General features: G+C 47.8%; 1 protein-coding gene across 3 annotated transcripts in view; it reads right to left on the bottom strand.

Moving 5' to 3' along the window:
* Positions 1 to 229: 229 nt before the first annotated feature.
* Positions 230 to 22,483, bottom strand: part of SCARA5 (scavenger receptor class A member 5) — a 122,956-nt gene continuing 100,702 nt past the window's right edge. The window contains exons 8-9 of one of the 3 annotated variants that reach the window (XM_038573733.1): positions 11,256 to 11,453; positions 230 to 2,352 (exon numbers count right to left, since the gene is read on the bottom strand). In XM_038573733.1, the coding sequence (XP_038429661.1) occupies positions 2,216 to 2,352; positions 11,256 to 11,453 (335 nt within the window). In that variant the 3' untranslated portion in view covers positions 230 to 2,215. Of the gene's footprint in view, positions 2,353 to 3,977; positions 4,111 to 11,255; positions 11,454 to 22,483 lie in introns of those variants that run through there. The other 2 variants (XM_038573734.1, XM_038573735.1) reach the window with 2 other exon arrangements.

Raw genomic sequence — 22,483 nt, 5'->3', positions numbered from 1 at the left:
CAGAGCAGAGCCTGACACAAGGCTTAATCTCACAACATTGAGATCATGACCTGAGCTGAAACCCAGAGTAGGACACTTAGCCAATTGAGCCAACCAGGTACACTTGAAGGCAGCTTCTAATAAGCTGCTCATTCTAACAATCCCCAGTGACAAATAGTCAAACCATTAAGTTTTTACCAGCTCACCCCACACTCACCAGAATTTCAGGAGAAAGAATGTGATGCAAAACTTGTTAGTGACATATTTTTAGCTTTATTGAAATTCTTTCTTACAAAAGGTCTGATGTATTTTAGGCCAGGCCTAATTTCCTTTAGTCCCTGAAATCCAGGTCCATGGTTATTTCCATGTCCTCTTAATATGTAAACTAGTAGACTTTTTGAGTAAGGTTCAAACACTTATCATTGTGATTTTTATTTGATGTAAAACAAGACTTGTGAAAAGACCAAGTAAGAAAGTTATGTGGGTCTCCATCAATGGGATAACTGGATTCTTTGCCAGAACTGACTCGGAATTTATTTCCTTCAGTGTGACATCTCTCACCTTCACTATTTCTTTTTTTAATGCAAACTTTGTAATGCTCTGAGCTATGTAGTAAAGAGTGCCATGTTTATATATGCATACATATATTGGTTCTGGGAAAAGATGCATGAGTACATGCGTGTTATGTAAACATAGCAATTGATCAGGAGAGTCTCTGATCTTTAGGACATTAATGGATAACAAGCATATTGTAAGCAAAAAAACACCAATAGTACATATTGGTTTAGTTGTCAGCCAGGAGCTTTGCTGGTCCTGTACCTGGAGGGTCCCAGGTGTCACTTCCCCCAGCTAAGCCGATGCTCATCCCACGTAACAGGAATTTGTGTATCCAAGGCTCGACTCAGTCTGTGACTCCCCCAAAGGAGGTAAGTCTGTGCTCACTTTCTACCACGTACTTTCCCCAGTCCTAGAACATGTATATGGTCTGGTTTGACTTCCTCCTCATGTCAAAAGCTGAATATGATCCCCCTGTTGCTAGGAGAAGGGTGCAGATTGAGGACTGGCAGAGCCTTGTGGCTCCTTCTTCTGCTAGAGGTTATAGGGAATCCTTACTTCCATACAGGATCCATCAGGACATGTGTTCTGATCACAGGAGCACACTCAAAGAGGTCTGGAAGGTTCAATATCATCACCTCCAAACAGCTCTGAGACACAAGTGACTTGGTCTTAACCTTGACTGCCAGGTGACTGAGTGTTGGTCTCAGTTTCACCGGACAGACCCCTTGTCATCCTCCAAATCAGCTTTCCTCCAATATGGGTGGTTGGCCTGGAAGCCGGTCCATATCTGATCTTATACTCTGTAGGTTTGAAGTATGGAATCTTGTAATCTCACATGTCGTGTACCCGAGCTCCTTGCCCAAGTGTAGTAAAGACACACTAGGATTCGGGTAGAAAAAAATGGTTACAGTCATTCTCAGTCTTCTGGCTTTCTGGCCAGGTGAATGGGTCAGCTGAGTGCTATCTAGAGGTAAGGTCTTACCAAGCTAGCAAGCCTTGTAGGAGTGCTGCAAAGTAGATAAATGAATTTAGCAGCCAAGATGCTATGTAGTACACACGGTAGTCACTTAATGAATGTCAGTTTTACTCCCCTTCTCCAAACCCAGGCTGTCTCCTGCAGGTGATGTGCATTTCCCTCACACTCCTACAGCTGGCCCATCCTCTATATCACTTCTCCGAATTAACAAATGGTGTACAGAGGCAAAGAGGGAAGAATGAATCGTTTGCTGGGAAGGAAGATGTCAAAACTCATGGCCTAACTAAGGGAATTATCTGAAGAGTAAATGACCTGTCAGGCCTCCCTCTCATCTCCACCTGTTGCATTTCTCTCCAGCATACTCTCAGCATTTAACTGACAGACCAAAGGGGAGCATGGATATAGAGTCCTGATGCGTGGTATTTAGAAGGCTGAGCAAAATGACGATCCAGTTGACCAGGGCTTCACATGCAGGACCCCTGGTAGAAGGGAGAGACAGGCAGTAGATCCCAGAGTTGCACTTTGGAGCTGATGTCCAAGAGGAGAATGACGACAGGCCACTATGGGCCTGGGACAGGGATTTGGGGCTAGGGAGGTGCTGGACTGAGCAGGGCAGAGGCAAGGTCCCAAGTGATGCCCCCACCCCAGGAATGCAGAAAGGAGGCTCGGCGGCAGGGACTGGACTGTGGACTGTGCCCACTTTCAGTGTCTGTTGCACGTCACGCCAGCATCCTCAGCGTGCCCGCAGTTTGTCACCCCCCATTTGGAGAAGCTGCAGCGGAAAATGGTATCTTCTGTGCCCTTGCAGGCGACATCATCCATCCAAATTCTCCCTGTGCCTGTGGGGACAAGTCCACATGGTTTCTTAGCAGATATGCAGGAGAGCAGGACAGAAGAAAACAGAGTATTGCTGTGTCTGTTCTTGACCAGGCTGTCCCAGGCTCTGCCGGCAATTCTCAAATCTAATGGTTCCCACCTGCCCTCTCCACCCCACTGAGACCAAATACTCATTTTCTAGGCCCAGTTTCTTGAGGGCAGAATAACTATAATGGTGGTGATGGCAGTATTCATTGGTATCTCTTATGTGTCAGACATCTCACATGTGTGATCTTCCATCCTTATCATGGTGCTGTGAGATAGACATTAATACACTCATTTTTATAGATGGAGAGCTGAGGCTCAGGATGCAGTCAGTCCAAGGTTGCTCAGCTTGTAAGCACCAGGGTCTGAACTCAAGACCAAGTTGGTCTTGGCCCACACTTTAAATGAGACACCTTGTGGCTTTTGAGACACCTTGTGGCTTTTGAGATATAATGCCTTTCAGTCTTTGTTGATGAGTACTCAAGCGTGGCCTAATATGAGGGACAATGTCTGGCAGGTCTTGGATGGTACAGATACAGTGCCCCATAACCAAGTATGTCAGTGCCAACATTACCTCCAATCTTATGAAATTTAAAGCAGATGGTTCCATTCTATGAGCCCAAAATAGTTGTGCTGGAATGGCAAGGGACCCCAGAATTTAACATTATAGCCAGACATATATTTAATGACAGGCAGAAGCATCCCTAATTATAAGTAATTAGGTCAGTTCCCAAAGCATAAAGTCCCTAACACAATCTATCAGTCCTGTTTACCTGATCTTAAGCAAACAAACCTGCTGGTCTGCTAGTAGGCTTTAGTTGGCTTTCCTAGGATTGTCCCAGAGCCCTGAGAGATACAAACTTGGCACTGAAATTCCTCAATGAATGTCAGAGGAATAGGGCAGCTGGGTGAGGCTCCAGGAGGCAATAGAGAGGGCTTTTCTGGGGTCAGAGGGGTCAGTGGAGAGGGGAGTGGGCTGCACCAGAAGTCACCTGGAGCCCCCACTGATCAGTTGGCAAGCCCATCACCCGTGGTGCTGGTATGCTTTCTGTGCTAATGGTCAGGCCAGGCCCCAGATGATGGGAGCCCATTTAGGAGGCCTCTGGAAGCATGACTAAGCCTTAGGACATTGACAGAAGCAGTGGCTTAGAGCCTGGTCACTCAAAGTGTGGTCCTGGATCAGCAGCATCAACACTACCCAGAGTTTATTAGAAATGCAGAACTTTGGGTCTCACCTAGGACAAATGAACCAGAATCTATATTTTAACCAAGAGGTTATGCATTGAAGTTTGAGAAACACTGATGTAGCAGAAAAAGTAAGGATTTACAACAGGTGGGACAGATCTTGATTCAGGTCTCAGCCCCCTCTTGGGGACCAAGTTTTAAAACTTGGCAGGGGCGGGGGGGAAATCCCAGGATGTGAGATTTTCGGTGCTAAAACCAGGTACATTCTGGATAAACCAGGATTGTTGGTCACTCCAGTACCCTAGCTTGTTAGGTCTATGAACTGGCCCCAAAAAGTAAGGGGTTAAAAGTCATAAACTATTTTGTCAACCTGAGCAAGTCAGATGAGGTAATAAATTGTTCCTGATTTTTAAAGGGCTTTGAAATTTACCAAAACCCTATAAAAAAGGTAGCTCAGGGACTGGCACCATGTACTGACCCTAGCCCTTCTCCTCCCTGTCCCATCTCTCAGCATCCAAACAACTTCTTCTTTTAGAGGAATTGTGGGGCACCTATAAAAAAAAAAAAAAAACCTTCAAAACCATCATTCACTCTGAACTGCATGGGAGAAATCCCTTTACAAAGAATGTCAAGGGAACATCTAAACCATTTTGCTGCCCACAAAATGGCCTACCGCATGAGCTATGTGGTTTAGACATATTTTCGTTATGCAGGGATTTTGAGTGTCTGTTGTCATGGGATGGCTGAGTAGTGAATGTGGGGACAGAGCTGGGAGGAGAGGCTCCCTTCCACTGGCTTGGCTCTTGCTTCTTCACAAGAGCCTCTTCCCTGGCCAGATACCCGGTGCCTCTTACACAATAAGCCTTTTGAGGCCCAGCAATAATTTGCAGATTAAATGTCTCCTGGAAAACACATCAGTTTACAAATTACCCAGGAAAAGCCTGCAGGCCCAAGAGCTCTGTGGGATTAGTCACACCCAAAACAAATAAAGAAGCAAATAAAGGAAGCTGACAAATACAGAACAGGCCCAAGGTAACCAGCTCAAATGCCTATATAGGATCACGAAACTCCATACTCTAGCTAGTGTTTTGTCCGGGAATTTTAGCTAATAAAATAAAGGTAGGGTCATTAAATCAGCAGCACAGTATAATAGCAGCATGGGGGCATTGCTGAACGGCCAGTTAACCCGCTGCTTACCATGTCCAAGAGCCTAGAACTCCCACTCTGTGCACCAATCATCACTTTAGCCTTAAAACGGACATCTGATGACTGGAAGTGTGGCCCCAAGACCGGGAGTGTCAGCATGACCTGGGAGCTCTTTAGAAATGCGGAGGCCTGCATCCACCCAGACTTGAATTAGAATCTGCATTTTAAGAAGATCTCCATGATTCATGTGCACATTCAAGTCTGAGAAGCCCTTTCCTAGGTTAGGTCTGCACTTCCACACGGGTGTCTCTGCAAGCTCCCTCACAAAGCCCTGTGAAAACCAAGCAGGGTAAGGTACTTTGCTCCCCCACTGTCCGGATCATTAAAAGGAAGCAATAGGATGACATTATATCTTGGGGGTCGGGGGCAAAATCGGGACCAGAGGCCAGGTCTTCGGACTCTTAGACACCAACCAGGGTCTGTCTGAAGGTGATATTGTTGGGACGAGTAAGTGGAGATTTTATTTTATCTGTATCATTCATTTGTTTGTTCATTCACTCATTCAACATCTATTTGAAGGCCAATTCCATGCTCAGCACTATTCTGGGTGTTGGGACTCGATCGGTGAACAAAAAAAATAATGGAACAACAATAAAAATCTCTGCCTCATGGAGCTAACGTTTGAGCTTCTACATATTTATTTGGAAGAATATTAATAGGAGGAATAAGCTACTCTGACTCCTCCAGGCTCCCATCAGAGCCTCACACAGAGGTAGCCAGGACAGTGTTTCAAACAGATATTTAAGAGATGGGAAAACTCAGAAAGATTAAGTGACTTGTCCCATAACGACTAAGGGCAAGAGACATGGCCCACACGTCTGACGGGCAGGCAGTTGGGGGGCTTGTGACTCACGGTCCACAGTACACAGCATGAACATTAAGCTGGGGGTGGGAGACTCTGGGCCATTCGGCCCACTGTCTGCTTCTGTAAATAAAATCTTATGGGAACACAGCCCCACTGTTAGATAATGTTTTGTGCCACAGAGCAGAGTTGAGTAGTGAGAGAAACCATTGGCCCACAAAGCCTAAAATGTTTACTCCCTGGCCCTTTAGTGTTTGCTGACTCGTGCACAAAGCCATCTCCCAGTATTTGGACTTTATCTTAGAAAAGAAGGGCAAAACCCAGTAATAATAGCATGATTAGAAGTGACCACTTCCAGTTCCATAACTTGCACTCTCCCCTGCAAATCTAACTGCATTTGGACTCATCCTTACCGCCTTTTGTCTGTCTATATGTCTGTCTGTCTGTCTCACAGAAAGATTTTTCTCTGCAGATCCAAGGCTACCTCCCAGCTGGGCTACACTGGGCTCCTTCCATCTCTTCCTAGACCTCCTTCTGTCCATCACCCGCCATCTGCTCCATCTACATTTCCTCCCTCTCTAGCAGCTCTTAGACCAATTTAAATTTTAAAAACACCTTTAAGTCTCTCCCATTTGGCTCTTTCCTTGCTTTTTCCCAGAGAAACTGATACTTTGATGATTGAGCCCTGTCCAGGGAAAATTTTATGGTGCCAGAGCTCTAAGAGAACTGCCAGGGATTGGCAGTTTCTTGTATTCTACTGGGGAGGACCCACGTTAGGTCGACACAGAAGTTCCTTCCTTCCTCCTTTCCTCCGTCCCTAGTCCCCACCACCCACCCTCCCACCCTTCCCTCCCTCTCACATTTATCCAGTATCTATTATATCCTAGGCACAGTCTTGGGGTTTGGAGCTGTGAAGGTAAAGCCCTCAAGATATTCACACACGCATCCGAGCCCAGGAGCATATGAAAGGTGCCACGATACAGACATGACACCAGGGGAGCTCAGAATGGGGCGAGGATGGAAGCAGCCAGCAAAGCTCCCTTCAAGAGCTGATAATTGAGCTGACTTTAAAAGTTGAATAGGAATGAGCTAGATGAAGACAGACGGGTAGGCATTCCAGACCGAACCTGAGAAAATAAGGAAACACGAAACAGCCATGGGAGCTCAGAGAAAACAAGTGTGTTCAGCATGTGGCTGAAGGGTGAGAGGGATATGGGAGGCAGAGTAGGAGGGGTCTTGTTGCAGAAAAATTCCAGCAGCCACGAGGAGGAAGGTGACAGAAGCCAAGCTGGAGGTGGAGGTGAGGCAGTGGCATTTGCCATCATCCTTCAAAAGTGGAAGGTTTAGGGACGGCTGGGTGTCTCAGAGGTTGAGCGTCTGCCTTCAGCCCAGGGCATGATCCTGGAGTCCTAGAATCGAGTCCCACATCGGGCTCCTGCATGGAACCTGCTTCTCCCTCTGTTTATGTCTCTGCCCCCTCTCTCTGTATCTCTCATGAATAAATAAATAAAATATCTCTTAAAAAAATACATTTCCAAAAAGTAGAAGGGCTAAGGCTAGGGGAGGTTATACGATCTACTCCAGGTCACCAGCTAGAAGCAGCAGATTTAAGATTTTTTTTTTAAAGACTTTATTTCTTCATGAGAGACAGAGAGAGGCAGAGATATAGGTAGAGGAAGAAGCAGACTCCTTGTGGGGAGCCCAATGTGGGATTTGATCCCAGGACCCCGGGATCATGACCTGAGCTCAAGGCAGACACTCAACCACTGACCACCCAGGTGCCCCGAATTGAAGATTCTAACTTGGGTTTGACCCACAGCCTGAGCTCCTAAAGCACTGCTCTACCCTGCTTGGGCTCCTAAGGCAAGAGCAGTAAGAGTGGGACAGGTTCAAGGGACAGCAGAGTAGACACTGGGAAAATCTGTGGAACCCACGGACTGGCCAGATGAAGGGATGGGGAAGGGAAGAGAGTGAGATGGGGGATGGGCCGGCAGTCCTGGCTGGCAGGGCGGGAAGCACATCTAGAGGGCACAGAGAGAAGCTCAGCCACGGAAGGAGGGGCCAGGGCTTGGGAGACTGAGGCTGGAGATGAGCAGACTGGGATTAGGAGTCGGGGCCCTAGTAGGGAAGGGGGCTGTGGTCCGAGGGGCATCCCGATCTGCTACACAGCCCCACCACTGCCCAGAGAGGCCACATCCCCTTCCCTCTGCCCCCATAGCCATCACAACATGAGAGCCTTCACCATGCTGTTTAGAGTTGGTAAACACACCTGCCTTTCCCTCTACCCTGGACCTGCTGAGGTTGGAGAGTAGGTTTACTCAACCCTAGTCCCAGCACTGAGCCTAGTGCCCACCAATGGGAGGTGCCTAGAAGCTGCTGAGGAAAGCAGACTCTGTAGCCTGGATTAGGAGCAAGGGCTCAAATGAGCCTCAGCTAGGCCAGCCCCTTCTCTTACCCTCTGTGATATGAGCCCATTAGTGACACCTGGCCAGCTGACCTGTGGAGGTCTCGTTTATCACATGACATAAGATATTCGACCATGATGGGGAAATGACAGTGCAAATGTGACCTGCATGGGGGAGGGAGTCTGGATTGGCATTGACTGGTTTAAAGTCATGATTTCGGTGGGGCCTGGGTGGCTCAGTTGGTTGAGTGGCCGACTCTTGGTTTCAGCTCAGGTCATGATCTCCGGGTCCTGGGATCGAGCCCCATTTAGGCTCTGCACTCAATAGGGAGTCTGAGATTCTCTCTCCCTCTCCCTCTGCCCCACTCCCCCACCCCGAATAAAGAAATGAATCTTTAAAAAAATAATAATAAAGTGGCAATTTCAGAGCTTCCCCACACATCACATGCTACAAAAATCAAGGAGGAATGAAAGAGGCCACGGAGTCTCAGTTTGAGACGAACACTGCTCATGACAGTCAAACGACTTGTTTTGGCTTCTTCAAAAGAGATGTCTGATTTTTTTTCCCCCACAAGGTTTTACTTCCACTTGCTAGGAAGGAGTCTTCACTGAAGCCAAGAATGGAAAAGAAGGACTGTCCTGACAGTTCCTATTGCTCAGGTAAACAGAAATGACATTTTCCTTGAAGAAAAGAGGCTGCCATGAGGCCCAAAGCTTTAAATGGGAGGAAAGTGCTCTCTCCCGGTGGGCTGCCCTCCGAGGAGCTGGACTCTGTGAACTCCCCATGTGCCCTGGCCTTCTTCGGTGGAAAGGACAGGACGGGTGGGGCCGGTCAGCTGCTCTCTGCCAGCTGTCACAACAGATTTCACCCCGAGTCACTTTCTGTGAATGGGATCATCTTAGCCTGTTGAGACGGCTGTAACAAAGTACCATTGACTGGGTGGCTTCTAAACAACAGACATTTATTTCTCACAGCTCTGGAGGCTGGAAGTCTGGGATCAGGGTGCCAGCACAGTTGGGTTCTGATGAGGGCTCTCTTTTGAGTTGAAGACCACCTACTACTCTGTGTGTCCTTGGGGAAAGAGCAAGAGGGAACTGTTTGGGGTCCCTTTTATATGAGCATGAGTCCCATCATGAGGACTCCATTGTCATGACCTAATCACCTTAGGATTAGGATTTCAATATATGAATTCAGGGGAGATACACACATTCAGTCTGTAACAGTGACTGAGGTCTATGGGATGAGATTCAGAAGCAGAATTACAGCAGCTGCTGGTGGGAATGAAGGGAATAGTGACACTGAGGAGTGGAGGGGGCCACAGCCAGTCTAGATATGACCTGGCTCTGTTTCCCTATCTGGAGAGGATGCATCAGCCTCTCGTCTCACGCCGCACCACGAGTCCCATTAGACATTCAGCACGATGGGTCGGGTAGCCGCGGTGTCAGGCAAGACAGCGAACACGCCTGGCTCCACTCCATGACACAAGGAGCCCCCACAGCAGGGCCAGCTGCTCCTCCGAAGGTCATCGGGGGGACCTGGCAACTGAGTGTGAGTGGGTCAGTCCAAATCCCTCCCCACACCTGTCAGAACTTAGGTCCTCTTGACAGGTGAGCAAGAGTGTTTCAGATCCCAAGGGGCTCAAGCTGGAAGGCACATCACAGAATCCACAAGTCCTTTTAAGTTACAGATGGGGACGCCAAGACCCACAGTGAAGAAGCAACAAGATCACAGAGCCACGGGTCAGCACACTTTAATATGGGTGTGGGGAGTACTCCATTTGTGCACGTGGGACTATTGTTTTAGTTGTGAGTCCACACAGGTTTCTTCAAGTTCACAGTTTGATGGAGGAAAAAGCACGTGTGCATGTGAATGCTATATTCGAGTGTGGAAGTGTAGGTGGTGCTATGGATGTTTTCAGTGCATGCCAGTGGTGTGTAATAAGTGATCCCATTTTGTGTGTAGACCTTCCTATCAGCTTGGGTGGTGGTCACAGCAAGCACGCCAAGGTATAGAGAGTGCCATGTGCTGAATTGTGTTCCCTCAAATTATTAAGTTGAAGTTCTAAGCCCTGGCACCTCAGAATGTGGCTGTGTTTGGAGACAGGCCCCTTAAAGAGGTGATTAAGGTAAAATGAGGTCATGGGGGTGGTGCCTTGATCTGATAGGACTGTGTCCTTCCAAGAAGAGGAGGCAGAGACACACAGAGGGAAGACCATGTAAAGACATGGGAAGAAGACAGCCAAGTACAATCCAAGGAGAGAGGCCTCAGGGGAACCCCAACCTGCTGATACCTTGATTGTGGACCTTCCAGAACTGTGAGAAAACAACTTTCTGTTGTTAAAGCACAGGTCTGTGCTATTTGTTTTTGTTTGTTTGTTTGTTTGTTTTTGTGCTATTTGTTACAGCAGCTGAGCAGACTAATGCAGAGAGCTGGCCTGAGGGACAGATACAGTGCCGTGGAAGGGGCCGCAGCTGGGGTAGAGCTATCCTCAAAGCAGGAAAGGGATGGATGGTTCAAATCAGTCGTCTGCCTGGAGAAGGTCTATCTAAGCACTCACCCCTCCCTCACAGCGTCTTATACCACCTGTTGAAAGGAAAGCAACCAAAATGGTGAAGGCTTTTGAGATTATGTCTTGACATGAAGACCAGATGGAATTACTGGAGATGTTCACCTGAAGAAGAAAGAACTCAGAGAAGGTCAGAGGCAGCCAGCGCAATGGATAAGAGCCTGGCCTCCTAAGCCACCTGCTAGGGTGTGAATCCAGGCTCTGCCACCTGCTAGCTGTGTGACCTCGGGCAAGTCATTCAACCTCTCTGTGCCTCTGTTTCCTCATTTGGAAAACGGGGCTGCATCTGTATCTACTTCCTAGTGTTGTAAGGATGAAATGAGTGAATATGAGTAACGTGTTTAGAACAGAGCCTGGACACAATGGGAGCTATCTAAGCACTCAGCCCTCGCTGTGCCCCATCACAAAAATGTCAGAGGCAAGTGGGAGAGGGTTTGTGCCTGAGTCACAGGGCTGCCAGCGAGGGCCTGCAGGGGAGTCTGATGAGACGAGAAATAAAAGGAAGTCAATTCGAGAAAGGGGAGACTGTTCTAATAATCAGAACAGTCTGTGTGTGGGGACATACCAGCTTGCCTGGGGGACAGCGAGCCTCTCACTGCAGGAAGTACGGGGCTGGAGTGCAGGGGCCAGGTGACACTTGGCGGGACTGCCGTGGAGAGGACTCGTGCCAGGATTCCTGGGCCCTCTCCCCATGTCCTCCTCCCCCAGGGGACTTACCTTGCCCAAATCGAGCTGTCCGGTACACCTCCTCCACACCACGGAAGCCCAGCATGCGGCACACCACGTCGCCATCCTTCTTGTCCCAGCCGTCGTCACACACGGTGCCCCAGCGCCGCTCATGGTACACCTCCACGCGGCCCTCGTGTGGCCCGGAGCCGTTCACCAGGCGGATCATCACGGCCTCCACGCTACCTGCTGGGAGCAGCCTGTAGTCACTGTTGTGCTCTGGACACACCGGGGCTGCCCAGGGACCCGCCCTGACTTTCCTCTGCCCCCCACTCCACCCCTGCCCAGGGCAGAGGGGACCAGGACCATGGCCAGCAGAAACCCTGGGCTCTCACCCCTGTCCTGGATCTGCCTGCTTCTCTCTACCCTTTCTTTTTTTTTTTTTTTTTTCCTTTTTTCTTTCAATAGACTTCCTTTTCTGGGCCTCCTGGGTGACTCAGTTAAGCCTCTGACCCTTGGTTTTGGCTCAGGTCACCATCTCAGGGTTGTGGGATGGAGCCCTACGTGGGGCTCTATGATCAGCACAGAGTCTGCTTAAGATTCTCTCCCTTTCTCTTTCCCTGCCCTTCCCCTTTTGCTCCTCTTCCTGCTCTGGTATGAGTGTGCAAGCTCTCTCTTTTGCTCTCTCTAGTAAATAAATCAATAAATAACATCTTTTGAAAAAGATAGACTTCATTTTTTCAGAGCAGTTTTAAGTTCACAGAAAATTTCCCATATCTGTAGATGGAACTAGAGGGTGTTATGCTAAGCAAAATGACTCAATCAGAGAAAGACAACTATCAGATGATCTCATTCATATGTGGAATTTAAGAAACAAAACAGAGGATCATAGGGGAAGGGAGGGAAAAATAAAATAAGATGAAATCAGAGAGGGAGACAAACCATAAGAGACTCTTAATTATAGGAAACAAGCTGAGGGTTGCCAGAGAGGAGGTGGTGGGGGATGGGGTAACTGGCTGATGGGCATTAAGGAGGGCATGTCATGGAATGAGCACTGGGTGTTATATACAACTGATGAATCACTCCTCTACCCCTGAAACCAATAATACATTATATGTTAATTAATTGAATTTAAATTAAAAAAAATTTTTTTCCAAGTCTCTTTGCCCCTACACAAGCACAGGCTTCCCCACTATTAATATCCCACACCAGAGCAGTGTATTTGTTATAATCAATGAACGTACACTGACATGTCATTGTCACCCAGAGTCCACTATTTACCTTAGGGTTCGTCTTGGTGTCCATTCTATGGGTCTGGACAAATGTCTAACGACATGTACCTACCATTATAGTATCATACAGAATAGTTTTATTGCTTTAAAAATCATCTGTGCTCCTCCTATTCATCCCGCCCCACTTCCCAGCCCCTGATGACCACTGATCTCTTTACTGTCCATAGTTTTGCCTTTCCTAGAATGTCACACAGTTGGAGCCATATAGTATCCAGCCTTTCCAGTTACGCTTCCTTTACCTAGTAACACGCATTTAAGGTTCCTCCATGTTTTTGTGTGGCCTGACAGCTCATTTCTTTGGAACACTGAATAATATTCCATTGTCTGGATGTGCGACAGTTTATTTATCCATTCACCTCCCACAGGACATGGGTTTCCAAGTTTTGGCAATTATGAATAAAGGTGTTATAAACCCTCCTGTGAAGGTTTTTGTGTGGACGTAAGTTTTTAACTCATTTGGGTAAATCCCAAAGGAATGTGACTGCTGGATTTCTCTCCACCTTTCGGGATCTGGTGACCAGCAGTCATGCCTGCCAGGGAGGAGGGGGAAGCAGGAACAGAGAAAAGCAAGAGAGCATCCAGACTGTCCTAGCAGGTGGCCCTGCTATGCAGCTTGGTAGGATGGGGAGGTCCCCAGGAAGTGTCTCAGCCTAATTTCCCACTGGGCTGTGAGCATGAAAGTGTGAAGCCAGACTGACCTGGTTGAGAATTCTACCCTGCCACTCACTATCTATAAGTGGGAGACAGTAATTCATCAAATCAAAGATGCCATTTTTTGGAAGGCATGTCACTATTGTACATGCGACTAAGAAGGAAAAAGTTCTGCTAGTTACAGTGGCAAATTACGTCAATTGCTAGATGCTTCTAGGCTTCAGAGATGTGAAATTGTGTGTCATAGAATCAGTGAGACGTGGCAATACATGAAGAACTTAGAACAGTACCTGGCACATAGAAGGCTCTTCTTTCTACATGAATGACTTTATGAAAGACTCACACTCTCTCTAAGGGTATGTTCCCAACTGTGGCATGCGGACAACACATAGCACTACCATGCAGACTAAATGAAATCATGTGGGGGCACCTGGGTGGCTCAGTCGGTTGAGTGTCCTACTCTTGAGTTCGGCTCAGGTGACGATCTCGTGGTTGTGAGATTGAGCTCTATATAGGACTCTGTGTTCAGCGTGGAGTCTGCTTGTCCCTCTCCCTCTGCTCCCTCCCGACTCATGATCTTTCTCTCTCTCTCTTTTATTTTTTTAATTTAATTTTATTTAAATTCAATTAACATTTAGTCCATTATTAGTTTCAGAGGTAGAGTTCAGTGGTTCATCAGTTGCATATAACACTCAGTCCTCGTTATATCATGTGCTCTCCTTAATGTCCATCACCTAGTTACCCCATCCCCATAAAATAAATACATAAATAAAATCTTTTTAAAAATAGATGAAATCATGTGTATTGGGCTCTAGCATGGTGCCTGGCTCACTGCTGATCCTCAGCTAATCCTAGGCTGTTTCTCCTTCTCTAATGGCTGAAACACTACCACATTCATATCCATAAAGTCCACTTAGCACAGAGCCTGGCTCTAGGAAATGAACAGTAAATGCGCTACACAGATGAATGAATGAAGATTCATTCCTTTGCAGTACAAAGCATTCTGCTATTTCTCCAAGGGAATATTTGGGGGACTCGAAGAACACCAGAGCAGCTGAAACAAGACTTAAGATCATCTCAAAGCCAAGGTCTGGCTGGGAATTTATAGTATCAGGTCATACTCGTTGTTAGTGTCAGAGGAACAACGGGTCCCCTCATGTTTCTTCCAAGGTCCTTTCACCATCCAGTGACAGGGTAGTAGACTTCAACCCTCGGGAACCAGAACTCCCTCACTTGACAAGATACTGGAGGGGTCGTTGGGTCTTAAATCTGGTCACACATCAGAGTCATTAGGAATGCCTGTGACATGCAGATTCCTGGGCCCACTTGGACCTACTGGAACAGAGTCTTGGTGGTGGGAGTCAGGGATCTGTGTTTTTTTTACAAGTGTCCCAATGACATGGACAGGCATTTGGGAGTGACAGGAGTAGATGATCTGTAAGGTTTTCTCCAGCTCCAGTGTTCAGTGATTCCAAGGCCAGGAAAGAGGTGAAAGAGGTCAAAGTCACCTCTCTCTCTCTCTCTCTCTCTCTCTCTTTCAGTCAGAAACCACCTGGGACCTGTAGGGTGGCAGTGAAATCACCGTACTATGACATGGTGACAAGCAAGTGACATGATGCAGAAAGACCCTTATGGGAACTGCCAGAGAAAACAGCAAATCAGATCAGGTTCTGTGCCCACTAAGTACTGTACCTTTGGACTATGTTTTTCTTTTTTTGGGCTGGTGGGCTAGGAGATCCCCCCTTCTAATGACTGTGACCTTCACAGGTCCCTGGAGAAGATGGCAGAACTGATAAAGCCCCACATCTGTACCACACAAGGAAGGGCAGGAGTTAGAATTGGCCACAAGTCTGTTATGTGTGGCCTGGGCTGGGGAAACCCCAGAGTTTTCTGCACTGGGGAACCAAAGAAGTCACCAGAAAACCACACCATCCTCAAGGCGCTGAAAGATCACAGATGGATGACTTCGAAAGGCTTCTTGAAATGTTAAATGGCATTTTCTACACATTCTTCATCCCTGACCATTCTCCCCATATGGATTCGCTGAAAACACAAGCTCCTACCAGGCTGTCAAAAAAGGCTGAGGATGAGCAACAGAACACAGGAATCCTGGAGAAGGAAAACATGGAGAGAAGCTGGAAGGCAGAGACTGGGTCTGAGACAGAGGAACTCCCCAGGGAGCGGTAATGACAAGCTAACCTGGAGCCAGCAGCAGCAAATGAGGCCTGGCCCCTGGCTGGGGGCTTGCCCTGGGTGGGTTGGCCGAAGCTGAGATGTCAGCCCTGATTTCTCACAGACCTGCCTCGCCTCTGTCAGCAGCCTGTCACAGTGGCAGTGGGCCACACCAGGCTGGCCTCCAACAGAAACCTCAGTGTGGGGTCGTGAGTAGAGAGAGAAGTGAGACTGGAGAATGTTGTGGGTCTCCAAGCAAGCCAGGCAGAGTCCAGGGTGTCAGGTCAAAATAATAGGAAGGGGCTGGCTGTGGCATAGGAAGCCAAGGCTGCTGTTCAGAGATTCCCCATATCCGCTCTGCTCGGGCCAGCCTGAACTCACTTCATTCATGCCTTTGTTTAGCTAAATAAGTGACTAACCATCTGTTAAAGGCCTGGTCCTGTTCTAGGGGCTATGGATACATCCATGAACAAAGTCTCTGCCCTCAGGGGCTGGTATCTTAGTGCTAGTCAGCAGTAAAGATAGGAAACAAAAATATAACTCTGGCCAGGTAGTGATGTGCGCATAGAACAGAAAGGGAACAGAGAATCAGAGGAGGTGTCATCTTGGATGAGGAGTCAAGGAAGGAGATAGAGAGTGAGCGGAGGTGCCATGTTGGGTGAGGAGATAAGGAAGTGAATGAAGAGTGAGGGCAGGTGCCATCTTGGGCAGGGACACAAGGAAGGGAATGGAGAGTGAGGGAAGGTGCCATTTGGGATTGGAGGGAACAAAGGCGGCCCTGAATAGAGACCCGAATGAGCCAGAGGAGTACATGGACTCCCTCATCTCAATAAAACCCCTCTCTGTGCTCTGGCCGAAGTGTTTCTTGTCCTTTAAACCCCAGCCTACAAGGCCCATCTCCCCCAAAAGCCTCTCCGCATCCCTCACACCTGGCCAGGGCCTCTTCTTTTTTTTTTTTTTTTTTCTTTTTTTTTTCAGGGCCTCTTCTATGAATGTATTTATCACTTCATTGTAATTGTCTATCTACCTTCTTAGGACATCGTGCACATTCAGGGGACAGGTCAAATGGCCGGATACAGTGCGTATACACCAAGATGCCCAAACTGTACAAAATGAAGGCATTAATGAATGAATGAATGAATGAATGAACTCAGAAAACACAGACCCATGTGGGCAAGTCCTGTCTGTTGGACGTAGCTTCTCAGATCCTAGGGCTTTGGTATGAGCTTGAAGAATTAGCCATCAGAGCATATCACAGCTCCCAAACCCCCTTTATTACATCACAGCTCCTTCTACTGACTCATTCACTAATGGCTTCTTTGGTGGGACAGTCCTGGGTTCTGGACCCCAGGGCTAGGCTATCGGTACAATGAACATACATTCCAAATGAGAAAACGGGATGTGGTCTGTCATATGATTATGGTGGGTACTGGAAAAAAATCTGGAATATGTCATCTGGATGCTGAAATATTGGAATTCACAGGAGGCTTCAATGTATATGGAAGTGGCAAAAGAATATTTGGAAACAGGACAACTTCAAAAAATTGGACACATGTGGTAACCACAATTATGGGACTCACAGCATCAATTTCAAGGATGTCCCTCTGGTTTATGTCCCATGATCCCCATAAACCAAGCAAAGTTATGGCCCCAAGACTACCATGCCTCCCAACCCTAGGTTGGCTCATTGAGTACTGGAACCTGTTCCTTATAAATCTTCCCAGACCCTCCATATTTAGGGTTTCTCCACACAATGGAGGCTGAACACAGTCATCAGCTCATGGGATGCTGCATGCCCCAAAAGAATGAAAATAATTCTGAAATCCACATTACCTACCCTGGACTCATCCAAAAAACATGGCACATTCTATCCTAGTTCCATCTTATAGAACTTGCCACTCAGGCTGGTTTTTGCATCTTTTTCTTTGCCACAATAAAAGCTCAACTCTGTGGATCATTCTCTTGGAAAGACATAGGCTGGTTTGACATGATGATGATGAGAACTGCACCAATGCAGGGCCAGGGACAGTCCAAGGAGCTATTCCATGAACAGTATCCCTGGCCTTCTGAAGAGCGGCAGGGGAGGCCACAGGCAAGCATTACCACAGGCCTGAGCAATGGTGCCTTCTCCTACAACACATTTGGGGAATCACAGAATGACTACAACAGTGCCTCCCTCTCTGGCCAGGGAAGGACGTCAGGACTTGTTGGAAGGTTGGGGTTTCTGTGGGCAGAGGGTTTAAACTCTTTTTCCCAGCAGCTTCTGCCCCAGGGCAGAGCTTTCCCACCAAGCAACCAACCACCACTCGGAAACACTCTCCCCCCACGGATGTGTCAGCCCCCACAGAACCAGATGCAATTGAAACGTGAGAAGCGGTTTCAGCCTGGTTTGTGACACCTCCCCCCACCCCAGGGCACTTCTTGTAAGTCCAGGGAGCTTCTTCCTCAGACACCCCCCCTAGAGAGGGGTCTGGACAAATGGAAGGTCCCCAAGGACTATGTGGGGCCACTTGAGGTCAAGGAGATACCTCCCTGCACATGACAGGAAAGGCGAATGGTAGGCAGAGATTTTGGACTGCACGAAACTCAGGCACCCCTAGACTGATGGAAAGAGGGCTGGCCCAGTTGGAGGGCAAAGGGCAAGAGTGCTCATGAAGACCTGAGGCTGTTGCAACCGCAGGTGACTTCCCTGAAGAACTGCCTTTGCATTGTCTGAGAGGCCCATTGACCTCTTTCTTTCTTTCTTTTAAATATTTTATTTATTTATATATTTGAGAGAGAGTGTGTGTGCATGATCAGGGGGAGGAGCAGATGGTAAGGACCAGGGAGAAGCTGACTCCCTGCTGAGCACGCAGTCAGATGCAGGGCTGGATCCCAGGACCTTAGGATCATGACCTGCGGCAAAGGTAGCCGGTTGCTCTACCGACTGAGCCACCCAGGCACCACCACACCCTGCCCTTAATCTCTTTCTTTGCATCCCACCTCAGTGAACCCTGGAAAATCTTTCCTGAGCAAAATGAAAATCAGCAACCCTACCAGAAACCCTGCCCCTCACAGATCCCCACGTGGATATCTGATTTTGATTCATAAAGGGAACCCTCTGGGTAAAGAGAAAATCACATTCATTCTTTTGTTCTGGGGTCTCTATCCTGTAGACTGGAATCTACCTGGACATGTGCCCACGGCTTGCAAGGGGAATATAAATAATAGTGAAAAGGAATATAAGGGAAGGGGGAAGAAATGTGTGGGAAATATCAGAAAGGGAGACAGAACGTAAAGACTGCTAACTCTGGGAAACGAACTAGGGGTGGTAGAAGGGGAGGAGGGCGGGGGGTGGGAGTGAATGGGTGACGGGCACTGGGGGTTATTCTGTATGTTAGTAAATTGAACACCAATAAAAAAAAAAAAAAAAGGAAAAAAAAAAAAAAAAGGAAAGGGCGGGAGTGACTGCAAGGCTGGCCCCCGCCCAGCTCTTTGTAAAAAGAGCACTGTCTGGATGATCTGAGGTTAACGGAAATCCCAAGGAACTATTTCTCATCAAAAACCTGGAGGACAACCTGGAGAGTTTTCTGACTTGATAGCCGGGCCAGTCCCTGGCCTGCTAAGTCTTGAGCAGAGCTTCTCCTAGTACTCTCCACAGCAGTGACATCCAGATGTTTACAGGATCAGGCGTCTGTTTCTATTTGCCTTGGTACCCCAGATTTGGAGTCAGAGGGGCTCCGCATTTATTCAGAGGAGCAGAGAAGAGCCCTTTCAAAAAAGCTTACATTAGAAGTGGTCACTTCTTTGCCTCACTGTGTAACCCTAGGGGAGGAGTCTGATGAACCAAACCCAGGGCAGAAGACCAGCCCTCTCCAGCTGGGCAGCCTTCCTGCCCTCTCCCAGATCAAAAGGATCAAGCATTTCACCAAAAAATTTTCCAGAGCATCAGTGGTTCTCATCTCTGCATGGAACTTTCTGCCTAGCTGCAGCACCAGACCATAGAACCTACCTCCTCATTCCCTGTCCTGCTTCTACCCCCAATTCATAGGAACAGTTTGGCTTCTCCTAAGTCTTATGGGAGGACCAAGAATGCAGTGATGCCCTTGTGAAGCATGGCTATTGCTGAGTTTGTATAGGAATATGAACGTGTCTCTGTTTCTGGGCAGGGGAAAGATAAACCAACCTTAGCTTTTGACAGCAGGGCTGATATTTATTGAAGTCCAAGGTGATTCTACTTCCTATGCAGAGATCTGGGGTGCTGAAGATGCATTATCTTTATTAATTCTCTATATATAAAGATATATATATATATATATATATCTTTGTCAATGTATGTATTTCTCTTTTTAATTATTCATGTACTTATCCATCCAGATGCACTTACGGAATCCTACCACATTCCAGAATCGTAGTAGGGGCTAAGGATGAATAAGTGTCATCTTCGCCCTCAAAGCCATCTAATGAACTGACAGCCCACAATGGATAAGAGCACAGAGTGTCAGACTTGGTAGAGACGTCCTCAGTCCAAATCCTCACCTAGGGATGAGGGAACTGAAGTTCAGAGAGAGGAAGTAACCAGCTGTCACTGGACCCCAGACCAGATCCCTTTCTTCTTCTTCTTTTTTTTTTTTTTTTAAAGATTTTATGTATTTGTTCATGAGAGACAGAGACAGAGACAGAGAGAGGCAGAGACACAAGCAGAGGGAGAAGCAGGTCCCATGCAGGGAACCCGACATGGGACTCGATCCTGGGTCTCCAGGATCACACCCTGAGCTGAAGGCGGCGCTAAACCGCTAAGCCATCTGGGCTGCCCAGATCCCTTTCTTTCTAGACCACTGCTCCTTCCAATGTGGGCCACTTTCAGTGTTGCCTCAGCCACAACACAGAGTTGAGCTGGTCTGAGGTTAAACCAGTAGGGGGTCAAGATGACGGCAGACTGGCACTCCTCAGACGGGCCACTGCTTGAGAGAGCTCAAGCAAAGCCAGCGATCTCTGAGCATTATGGAAAGACAGCCGATTTTCCCTTGGGCACAGGAATGGTGTTTTGTTTGTCCATGATCCCTCGATACTTAATATCGTGCCCAGTTGGCTGAACATGCTGATTAAGTGTTGGATGGGATGGAGGGCAGATGGGTGGATGGATGCGTGACTTTGTTAGTGGGTATGATCGGAATCCCCAGCTGAATGCCTCATGTTTCCTCTATGTCTCTGGATCTTTCCTGTATCTCTGGTTCCAGTCTTAACCTTCAGGGCCTGACTGTTCAGAATGCACACTGTGCCCTTCCACTGATCCCACCAGCTCAGGCAGAAATGATGTTACCCCGGAATAGAGACCATGCACACCCTATGCACGTAGTGACTAGGGCACCAGACCCTGGGTTGCATCTACTTGGGCTGTCTTTCTGTGGTTCATTCTAAATTCCCTATTGCCACTTGATCTCTAATCAAGTATTGACCCAGTCCTGGGGACAGAGAGGTATATAATCATGTTTTTCCTCTGGACCCAAAAATGTCACAAGGTGATTCCAGGCCAAGCGCCACAAGAGGAGATTCAAGGCAGGTGGTGTGGCACGGTGAGGAGAGCAGCCAGTCTGTAGGAGGGGACTGGTGGGGGCTGGTCAATCCATACTGCCAGTGTTCTTAACTCTAGAGGCACTAAGATACTTCATCTTTTCACTTGTCATACTCATTTCCCGGGGTTGTTGACGGGATCAGTGACGAAGATTCTCTGCTTGACCAAACCCTAGCCAGGCTCCTGAGCCCTCTCAAATAGGCCTCAACTCTGACCCATAAAGTCTTGAACAAAAAATAACATAATTTCTAATACCTCAAGGCCATATTCCCAGAATGACCCTAGCCTCCCTTCATGTGCCTGCCTGAGAAAACTCAAGGCTGTCAAAAGAATTTACTGTTTGTTCCTGCCAACACCTGAAGATAGGGTCCTGTCTCCCAGCCTCTGTGGGAGGGGAGGAGCCTAAGGATAAGAACCAGTTAGCCAACCCAGATGGGTTTCACATGGGCCAACCCCCTTCCTGCTTTTTGTCATTTCTCACTTTTCTGACTCTACCAAACCTCACTCACTCCCCCCTCCTTCTTCCCTCACTCTCCCTTTAAAACACCCAGTCAGTCACCTCTGTACGGATGGAAGTTGCATTCAGTTCACACTGGCCTCTTTTCCCTATTGCAAGCGTATGTTACTAATTTAACATCTGTCCTGACCACTTTAACGAGCATCCAACTTTGTTTATCTTTGACATCAGATGTGATAAGACTGACATTAGACAAGGTCAAGGTGTACGCCACGCTCCCAGCCTGTGAGTACTTCCTTACACATGGGTAATGCCATGAATGATTGGTCTGGCTCAAGAGCTCGAACCACTATACCACTATGATGATGATTATAGGACCACCCAGATTCCCTTAGGAAGGGGGGTTGGGGCCATATGGAGATAACTGGGCAGAAGCAGACTCAAAAAGAGGCAGAGACAGTGAAATTAAAGAGCCTAGGTGGAAATAAGACACTAGACTGAAGCATGAATCCCCACTGCTGTAACCCCCAGAACTGCCTGGGAATCTGGATGACCTTTGCATCCCAGGCTCTGCAAGGCCCATATGTATTATGAGTCCTGGTCTTCCAAAGTCTTCCCAGTGTCCTTACTATAAGCCCCCATTACTTGAAGTGACCCAGTGAGTCTCTGGTCCTTGCTACCAAAAATGCCCAAGAAAGGATCTGGGAGTACCATCCATCAATCTAAGGGCTGGTTAGCTACTTACTTCTTGGGTGCTGAGTAGATTTGGGAATTAGGATGGAGGAAAACATGGTGGTGAAAATCCCTGTGGGGAGGCAAGTAGAAAAGGGGGGCATAGAAAGAGGGGAAAGTAGAAAGAGCTGGACTCAGAAGCGGTGTTCGAATTCTGACCCCACTATTAGCCAGATTCAACCTCTCTACACCTACCCTCTTCTTAAAATGTGTATAATAGTGGTGGTTGGGAGCAATAGCACATGTCAAGGACTTGGTATATCATGGGCACCCACCACTGTGATCTTGGGCACCCACCACTGTGATCTTCCACCCTGCCTGTCCAGTACTCTGTCCGGGAACTTGAACAAAGGTCCAACAGAGGCCCACAGGTCCACAAGTCACCTCTGACAGGTCTTTGTGTGTTTCTGAGGATGGCTGG

The sequence above is a fragment of the Canis lupus genome, chromosome 25 (genome assembly GCF_011100685.1).
Source record: "Canis lupus familiaris isolate Mischka breed German Shepherd chromosome 25, alternate assembly UU_Cfam_GSD_1.0, whole genome shotgun sequence".
NCBI classification, from domain to species: domain Eukaryota; kingdom Metazoa; phylum Chordata; class Mammalia; order Carnivora; family Canidae; genus Canis; species Canis lupus.
Note: the sequence above shows the minus strand (reverse complement) of the source record. Positions and strands in the feature narration are given on the sequence as shown.